Raw genomic sequence first — 10351 nt, 5'->3', positions numbered from 1 at the left:
CTTTCCCACCTTGCCACAGTACCCATCATAATGTGAATAGTGCCTGTGTATGCTGCATCGATGTCACAACCTTGAGAATTTTTTTAAAAAGCAGAAGCACATAGAACAAAAAAGTGAAGAAAATTAACAATGGGAGTGTGAATCATACTTTTTGGTTCCTTGCTTTAGCAAAAGGAACCTATGCAGTCAGGTTGGCGTGTGTGTGTGTGTGTGTGTGTGTGTGTGTCTGTGACACTTGCTTGGGTACGCTCTATCTCAATAAGGGAATGTTGGATTGAGGCCAAACTTGGACTATAGATCCGCCATATGGAGAAGGTGTGCCCTATTGTTTTTGGTGCCCACAAAGGTCACCAAAGGTCAGTTATGGTCCAAAAGCCGAAAATATTAAAACTGCAATAACTCCCAGTGCCAATGTGCGACAAGATTGATATTTTGGGACAAGTTGTGAACTGGTTAGGGGAGCATTTTCAAACTTAACGGTCATGTGATCCGAGGTCACCAAAGGTCAATTAATGATAAAAAACTAGAATTTTTGCAATATCTTGAGAACGAAATGTCTGTTAGGGTTGGGAGTTGCCTCAATGTAATCCAATTGTCGACCCGCATCTGGGTGACCCTTGACCTCAATTTGACCTCTGGTGACCTTTTCGTGTTTTTGGGATTTTTACAGTTTCGATGCTATTTTCAGATGTCAAAGGTACCTTCTGATCATAAATGTCAATAGGTTGACCCCGTGTGACCTTTATGTGCGAAGTTATATGGGGTCAAAGTTTTTCGGTCGGAGTTAGGATGGTTGTACAGACTTTTCGTTTTGTTTTTTGGAATCAGGAGATTAAACTACATCTGAAACCAAGGTCAAAAGGTCAAAGGTCACATTAGAAAAAATGTGCTTATTTTGGGAGAAAACGAGCAAAAAAGAAAATGTTTGGTTTTGATGCTAGATTTGGATATCAAAGGTACCTTCCGATCAAAAATGTCAATTGGTTGACACCCGTGTGACCTTCGTGTGCGAAGTTATACGAGGTCAAAGTTAATTTTCACACATTTAATGCAACAACTCCCAGTTCCAAGGTGTGACATGGTTGATATTTTTGGACAAGTTGCAAATGGTATAGGGGAATATTTTCAAACTTACCGGTCATGTGATCCTAGGTCACCAAAGGTCAATTAATGTCAAAAAACTAGTATTTTGGGGGTAGAAAATGGGCAAAGAAAAAAATGTTTGAATTTTTTATAGTTTGATGCTCTAATTTAGGTCTCATCAATCAAAAATGTCAATAAGTTGACCCAAGGTGACATTTGTATGTTAAGTTATATGAGGTCAAAGTTAATTTTCAGACATTTAGTGTAATAACTCCCAGTGCCAAGGTGTTACACAGTTGATATTTTGAGACAAGTTGCAAATGGTATAGGGGAATATTTTCAAACTTAACGGTTATGTGATACAAGGTCACCAAAGGTCAATTAATGATAAAAAACTAGTATTTTTACGATAACTTGAGAACAAATTGTCCGTTAGAGTTGGGAGTTGCTTCAATGAAGTCCAATTGTCGACCCGCATCTGGGTGACCCTTGACCTCAATTTGACCTCTGGTGACCTTTTCGTGTTTTGTGGATTTTTTAGTTTCGATGCTATTTTCAGATGTCAAAGGTACCTTCTGATCATAAATGTCAATAGGTTGACCCCTGTGTGACCTTCGTGTGCGAAGTTATATGAGGTCAAACTTAATTTTCAGACATTTAATGCAATAACTCCCAGTTCCAAGGTGTGACAAGGTTGATATTTTTGGAGTAGTTGCAAATGGTATAGGGGAATATTTTCAAACTTAACGGTCATGTGATACAAGGTCACCAAAGGTCAATTAATGATAAAAAACTAGTATTTTTGCGACAACTTAAGAACAAATTGTCCGTTAGGGTTGGGAGTTGCTCCAATGTAATCCAATTGTCGACCCGCATCTGGGTGACCCTTGACCTCAATTTGACCTCTGGTGACCTTTTCGTGTTTTGTGGATTTTTACAGTTTCAATGCTATTTTCAGAGGTTAAAGGTACCTTCTGATCATAAATGTCAATGGGTTGACCCCCATTTGACCTTCGTGTGCGAAGTTATATGAGGTCAAAGTTAATTTTCACACATTTAATGCAATAACTCCCAGTGCCAAGGTGTGACAAGGTTGATTTTTTGGACAAGTTGCAAATGGTATAGGGGAATATTTTCAAACTTAACGGTCATGTGATCCAAGGTCACCAAAGGTCAGCTAATGTTAAAAAAGTAGTATTATATGGGGGGAAAAAATGGGCAAAGAAAAAATGTTTGAATTTTAAAGTCATGCTCTATTTAGGTCTCACCGATCAAAAATGTCAATTGGTTGACCTCCGGGTGACCTTTGTGTGTGAAGTTACATACAAGTTCAAAAGTTAATTTTTTGACATTTAATGCAATTAAATCTCAATGCCAAGGTGTGACATGGTTGATATTTTGGGACAAGTTGTGAATGGGGTGGTGGAACATTTTGAAACTTCAAGGTCATGTCATCTGAGGTCACCATTGTTATCATATCTGTTGACACGCTTGTAGGTCTCTTATATTTCTTACATTTTCGACGCCATATTTAGATCTCAAAAGTGCCTTTTGATAAAAAATCCGATCACATTTTGTGATCACAAAAGTGTTGGCTATAGTGTTGGTTACTTTATGGGAACATGTAGGACAATTACTTGGACTATTTCAGTCCAATCTTGCTTGATAATATGATGTGTATTGTCATATACCCCAAGCAAGGAACCACAGTGCCCTTGGGCTCTTGTTATATTTATGATTAAGTGGTAAACTGGTGTGTGGCAAAAGAACTGCTTCAAAATAATAATAATAATAAATGACACTTATATAGCGCTTAATACAGCGTTTCAAAGCGCTTTAAAAGGTAGGAAAGAGACGAAGGAAACCAAAGCAATAAAGAAACTAGGAATCAAACAGAAATGTTTTTGTCTCTTGAAAATACAAAGGGAGGGATAGTCACGTGAAATAAGAGTTTGTTCCAAAGAGAAGGCGCAGCAACAGAAAAGGCACGTTCGCCATAGCGAGTGCGGCTACGTGGACCGGGAGTTAATTGCAAATGCACATGATCGGAAAAGCAAAGCGGAACTGTAGTTGACCGACGCAAAGGAGTAAGAAGGTCAGTGATATATTGAGGGGCAAGCCCGTTGATCGCTTTGTAGGTGAGAAGTAGAATCTTAAACTGGATGCGCTGAGAGATGGGAAGCCAATGCAATGAACGGAGTACAGGAGTGATGTGATCAAACTTCTAAGTGAGTGAGACTAGACGCGCAGCAGCGATCTGAATTCTCTGAAGGGGAGCTATATACAAGCAATAGTAAATTGATTAAATCTAGGAGACAACACACTACACAGTGTAAATTTAGTTGTAAAACAAAACTAGCTCCTTTTAAGTGTATAAATCAGAAGTAGGCCTAAGCAAATAGAAACAAAGACAGATGTCACATCTTTCTTTTTTATCTCATTTATTGTGAGGTTCTGTACACAATTTTGTCTCTTTTCAAGAACAGTCAAAGCTGCTTTCAAAAGAAAAAAAAACATCTTAGTTATAAAACAAAACTTAAATAATTACCCCTTACATGAGAATCTGAGAAGATCTACACAATAATATGAATGGACATATGGAAGATTTGGATAATTTTCCAATGCTTGAGTGATCATCTGGTTTTGAAAGCTCATTTCAAGAATTTTTTAAAATATTCTAGTCAAGTTTGCTTCCAGATATTTGCCTGTGATGTCTTAGATATATTTAATATTCTTCCACCTGCATATCAATGACTTTTAAGTCATTTGGTTACACACATTTTAATTTAAAGTTGGGAGTTTCACTATGACCAAGGTTTGTAGTAGATACCAGCAACTTAATTTGTAACTTTGCTCATCCAGGAAAGTGTCTGCACATGAAGAAAAAAAAGATCACATTGTTTTCACCAAACTTTATCAGTTCCTTGGCCCCAGAACAGCAGCCAAAACAGTAGCTTTAAATCATGATGTGGTATGGCACTGTCTAACAATGAAAGATAGGAAATCGACACTGCTACAAAAATGGTAAAATACACCACTCTCTAGCAGTCATTTAAACTGCAGAGAGTTAATAACCAAGTAATTAAAGCAAACCTCTCAGCTTAAACCTTATCAGGTATATCCCATTTCTGTGGACCCCCCCCTCCTCTTTCTTCAAATTGTGACAATTTCCATTACTGGGACTAACTTTTAACAAACTACACAGGGATTTAGTTACAACAACTTGGATCTTCTTCCATGGATTCTGAAATGATAGTGCTATTGTCCAACAACCTGTATGTAGTATAGACTGAATGACAATTTTCATGGGGAAACTGTTGGGGGTTTTTTTGTTAGAACTTTCAAGGACAATTTTGATTGTCTGAAGAGTTTTCCATTGCATCTCATGCATCTTCTAAACTCAGATCTTCATGTAGACTAACGTATAAAGATAGCAGCAGAAAAGTGTGAAAAAAAAAGAAGTAAGAAAACCACTGTTATGAGCGAAAGAAGTACTCCAATTGCTCTACATGCATGGCAGGTCAGGAATGGTGGATGCTGCATTTGTAACCTGCTTTATATATGCATGTCAAACACACATTACAAGTAAACCTATCCATCACTTAACCTGGTAGGTTATCTTCATGAGAATTACCTAAACCTCACAATGCCATCGGTTATATGATGAAATCGTATGACTGTGTACGCTGCTTTTTTTCCAGAGTGGCCAGAGGTCTCTTTCTGACCACTGACCTTTCTCGAGTCAACGTTTTCATCCAAGACGATAAAAAAGTTGCTTTCTGTCAGAGATTTTCTTAGATACCGACTGAAGGGATGGCTCGATGTCTCCCAAGAGTTCCTTACTATATAAACAAACACACCAAAGTGACTGGGATCAATCCATTCTTGCTTTCAGCGTCTTCGTTGTGATCTTGTCTTTTTCTCTGCGGGAGAAATGAAACGATGACATATTTGACAGAGATTCCACTTTGTATCTATATGATGTACTGGATTTCACATCGGTAAAGGAGATACAACTTTTGGTTTGGTTTAATGTTCAATATTAAAAAAAAATTGGCAACCTATAACAAAAGTATAAAATATAATCAAACTGCGAAAGAAAAAAATTTCCTTTATGCAACTATTATGCATCTATTATGCCCTTCAAAATAATTATTTGATGTTAACCAGATGTGCAGAAGACCAACACAACTTTTTTTTCTGGAAAGAAGTCAAGCTATTCCAGTTTTATATATTTCTCTTACCAAAATAATAATAAAGTTTTAATATTTAGTGTGCCTTTCCCTGAATTAAACAAAAATGTAGCAAAACTGTGTAACATATTAGACTTCTATGATTTACATTGACAGGATCTCCTCGCATCGTTTCGAAACAGAGTAGTAATTTAAGATCACTACGTATCCAATTTACGACCTAAATCAGAAATAAAACAAAAGTAAAGAGAACTTTGGAGGGATTTAACAGTTGCAGACTTACATGACATGTACAATGACTCCCCAACCAGACACAGCATCTCTATCTACAGCATTGAGGAGAGCTTGGGAAATGGTCTCAAACAGGTCATCTGGCTCCTGGATACAAAAGGATGACAAAGACAATGTGTATTTAACTTAAAATCTAGCATTCGTCTTTAAACAATCTTACTGGATTAAATAATGAACAGGAAGTTAAAAAGGATTTCCTCCTGGTGGCTGATGCTGATTCTTAGCAAAATTACTGACAATTTTCAACATCATTTTTAAGGGTCAAACCCCAGATCATCACAGCATTTTTTTCTGCCAAAAAATATGACCTTGTTTTAAATTTAGTGATATTTTGTAAATTTGGCATTTGGCAACAGCAGATTGAAGATGTCATCAGCACAAATGAGCTGATTTTTGTAACTGTATTAAACAAAAAGAAAGAAAAGAAACAAAATTTCAATCACTTATCCACAAGGAAATACAACATTCTACAAAAGAGTTGCAGTTTGATGAAATTCTCGCTACAGGGAAGTTTAACAGCTAAACAAACATTCAAAGTTCATAATTTTTTCAAAGATAAATCAACAAAAAGGAGTATAACAGCTAATCAAAAGCTTTTGAAAACCATCTGTCCAGAAAACAGCAGAGACCACTCACTGCGATTCACCCCCTGAGGTTCGAGAAGGTTAAGTCTGTCAAGACGGCTACATTCAATCAGCCATATTTCCAGTTAGGCACAAGCTACTGATATTTTGGTTTTCAATTTAAAATGTGGATTTTTTTTTCTTCAATACAAGTTTGCCACTTGTACATTGTCCGCCACTGGAATATTCCTATGAGCAGCTTTTCAGATTACAACTGATCACACTAAAGCACTTGCCTCAAGTGATTTGTTCAAGAAATGAAGGTTCATAAATAAGTAATTAAAGAACTTGATTCAATCCGAAATATTTTGTCGTCCAGACACTTTCAATAGCTACATATTTAGGACAGTAAAAAAAACCTATATGAAAATTTCAAAAAAGTTGGGACTTATACTTCCACTCCACTTTCTAATATATAGCTTGGCTGGTTGAGATAATCAGCTTGATTGACGTAAGATTTTAGTATAAAACAGCATCGAACATCACATTATCAAAATCAGCCAAAAAAGCTGCTTTTTTAAAAGACAACTCTCTGTTTTACTCACCAAGTCTGGTTGCCACAGCGATTCACACATTCCATATAACTGTTCTGTACAAGTTCCAGCTACGACAAAGTCGTCTGTGACCATTGGACAGCCGATAAGGTCTAAATTACAGATGAAAGGCTCAAAAGTCTTGGGATCAAGACCAGCAATCACTGGCTCGGTAAAATATGGCCCAAACCTGCAGAGTAAAGACGTTATCAACGATGATAAGTGATGGAGGCATTCGGGCGGAGTGCATATATATTTGTAATGTAAGTTGTAAAAAGTAACAAAATTAAAATAACAGAACATAGCACAACAACTTCAAAGCTTTACCTTACAAATACAATTCATCAGAACAGGAAAGACGAACAGCTTGTTACAACTTGATTGTGTGAAGTAGTTTAAGAACTCTACACTACACGACTTACATACCATGTGAGTTATTATTGGAATCACTTTCATACTTTAAAGAATTAACTATATTGTAAAAGATTTAATCAGCAATGAAGCAATTGTTCTTAGATGCAGTAATCAGAACTATAGCTCTGCATCTCAAAATTGAAAATATCACAAAGCAGAAAGCTGTTTCTTTGTGACGAGAATAATCCAGAAAGCATTTCAGATCTAATGATGCATTTAATATGCAGAAACTTCTTAGAGTCTTATGTTTCAAATGAAAGCAGGGTGTTTTATAGTCTTCTGAAGAAAAGGAAGCAGCTTATTCTGTAGCTGTAGTCTCAAATGTTGCTTAGCTTAGTCAGTAGGCAATATTAGAATCATGGTCACATAACTTAAATAACTACTATCAAGACTTAGAATCAAATACTAACACAACCCACAGACATGAATGTACCACAGATTCACAAAAGCTCTGAATATGCAAACTGAAAACCTTGGCACATGACCTTTTATATCTATAAAAACATAGGTATCTTACAATAAATATTGTATTACATGGAACATGAAATATCAGACAATTCTGCATGCCTAATGATCATCTGCCTATCACAAGTAATGAATAGGCCTTATATCCAACCCCCCCCCCCCCCCAAACAAAAGTATGTATATATTTTTGGTGAATGCAATTTTTTTAGTTAACATAAGTTTGGATATAAAAATTGCTCTGATATTTTTCAATTCTGAATACTGCATTAATAGCTGAGGGTATTGAAAACTTCATGAGGGCGACAGGTATTTTTTACCTGATGGCTGTCATTTGCCACGTGATACAGTACTTGCAGGTTTGTGTCAAAGTTCATGTCAAACCAAAAGCTAATGTAACATGAAACACAGGAGGGGATGTCTGCATACTGCTTCCATGTTTAACTCAAACTCTCATGCCAGAAGATAGATCTTTCTTTCTTACCTCCTTTCATACAGTAAATTTGCTACCATGCTCATGAATGTTTTGGGTTTTATATTTCTATTTTCTCTCAAGGTATATAGATTCAACCGGAACTTCAGTCTGTTGGCTCTGTGGAGGAACAGAATAAAAGAAAGAATTTTAATCAAGGATAATAATAATGGAGCAAAGTTTCTATTATTTATTGCATGAAGGAAACAGTTAACACTTAAGTTATTCATTCACATGTTGATAACGAAACTTACATATGGTATTAAATATCAACCTAACAAACAGCATGGAAACAATTTAGATGGAAGTTGAGAGCTATCTAAAAGAGACAACAGTAGTAACAGATATTAATCACAAATAAATTTTCCATGCCTTTGATTTCTACAAATTTCCAGACGATAATATTTTTGTTGCTGTAATAAACTTTTTGATTGTTAAGTGTAACACATGTATAAACCCTGTTGAATATGATATGTACAATTAAACATACTGTAACTGAAACTCTTCATCTCAAAAGCTACTTTAGCTGAACACTGGCCATAGTATACAGTACTACATAGTCTCATAGAGTGTATATTTTTGGATTTGCTCAAAAAGGCATGAAAGACATTTCTAATCCCTGGTTTGTTTGTTTTTCTGTCCTTTTTCTCCACAATAGCATCTGATATAGCTGCTATCGCTGTGGCACACAGTCAGGTAAAGTGACAGTCAAGTATCATTAGAAGTATCACTAATGTAGGTGTGCTACTTACACTGTTTGTACGTCAGTGCCTAGACCAGATAACCCAATGTATAGATGAGGAGCCATTTCAAATATCTTCTGACGCTCCATTGAGACTGTTTGTGCTTGGATTCCAAAGCGCCTGTCTGACGCTATCGCCACACAATTCTTTCCCCTCATTGCCACAATGGCAGATCCGTTATAGGACATAATAGACTGAAATAAGAGAAGAGAAAGGTCAACATGGAAATTTTATTTATGAGTTTTATTTATAAATGTAACAAGTCATAAAACACAAAATATTTTTGATCAGAGGCAAACTAGATAGGCCTAAATCATTTTGCCAAGTTTACTAGTCTAGGTGTCTTACGGCCTGGAGCAGCATCGACTTGTACAGGATTATTTCAGTAGCACCCTATTTGGGTCTTGTTCTGGACACATATTCTCCATTAACGGCCCCAAAAAGCGTGCTTATGAACAATCCCAGCTTAGGCCTACATCTTGAATTTGATGCTCAGCGAAAACGGTTAACATTAGGTCACTATATCCTAACGTGCTAACAGAAGCATGAGACAGCATATTACATTCTAGGTCGTTGTCTACGATACAAAGGTAATTAGCAAGTGATGATTCTCTAGATGGAAATATGACAAAGCCTAGTTGCGATGATTTGTACGTGATACGTGCTTACCATTTTTATTGAATTTTAGGAAACCTGAACCACGGAGAATACTCTTGAAGAATCCAAGCAGAAATTATGCGAAAGTTTTCTCGCGACAACCGTCTTGTCACCACTAGCATGAGTGCAAGTTGCTGGCAAATTGTTGCTCTTACAAAATGGTCAGGTCTACCTGTCAGAAATTGTCAACCCAGGGCTATGGCAGGCCACCAGTATCAATTCAGACATTAATCTGACAGACTACTGTATAAACGAATTTGATATTACTTTTCCGTTAAGGTCACAACAACTTAACACGCCGCAGATAAACCCAGTGATGTCAGTCAATAAGTCAACGCATTTTAAGTTACCGAAGTCCCACTTCCTTTTCTCTCATCAATAAAACTGAGTAATGGAATAAATCATTAACTTTGGCAATAGCCATCCCCAGTCTACAAAATAAGTAACGCGACAAGGCACTCTGAAATATTTTACGCCACCTAAAATATCACAAAGTGACAATAATGGCGACCATATGCTTTATCGTGTCAAGTTCAATCCCAACACACGTTTGTAAGGAAAGCATAAGTTACAAGTCAGGGTCAGCTCTGATCAGAGACCTAAAGTTAGATTGACCCAATTTACCAAACTAATGCATCCATGCCTAATGAGAAATGTGTGTGTGCGTGGGGGGGGGGGGGGGGTCAACCTATGTGTATAAGAATGGATCAGGTCAGGCCATTCGGTAATCACACAAATTATCGATACGCACATGAATGTGTCATGAATTTATGAGGACTTTAAAATAGGGCTATGGATGTCCCCACACACATCCTCCAACGATCCATTAATTGCTTAAATTAATTAAGACTCTGTTGGATATGCATAGCAAGATTTCCGG

General features: G+C 36.7%; 1 protein-coding gene across 1 annotated transcript; it reads right to left on the bottom strand.

The window, feature by feature from the left end:
• Window positions 1-4610: 4610 nt before the first annotated feature.
• Window positions 4611-9638, bottom strand: LOC139958516 (proteasome subunit beta type-3-like). Its single transcript, XM_071955625.1, has 6 exons — window positions 9484-9638; window positions 8824-9008; window positions 8084-8191; window positions 6736-6913; window positions 5560-5654; window positions 4611-5006 (listed from the first exon to the last, which is right to left on the bottom strand). The coding sequence occupies exons 1-6, from the start codon at window positions 9484-9486 to the stop codon at window positions 4958-4960; spliced, it is 618 nt and encodes a 205-aa protein (XP_071811726.1). The 5' UTR covers window positions 9487-9638; the 3' UTR covers window positions 4611-4957.
• Window positions 9639-10351: the final 713 nt, after the last annotated feature.

This window comes from Apostichopus japonicus, chromosome 18 (assembly GCF_037975245.1).
Source record: "Apostichopus japonicus isolate 1M-3 chromosome 18, ASM3797524v1, whole genome shotgun sequence".
Classification (NCBI taxonomy): Eukaryota; Metazoa; Echinodermata; class Holothuroidea; order Aspidochirotida; family Stichopodidae; genus Apostichopus; species Apostichopus japonicus.
Note: the sequence above shows the minus strand (reverse complement) of the source record. Positions and strands in the feature narration are given on the sequence as shown.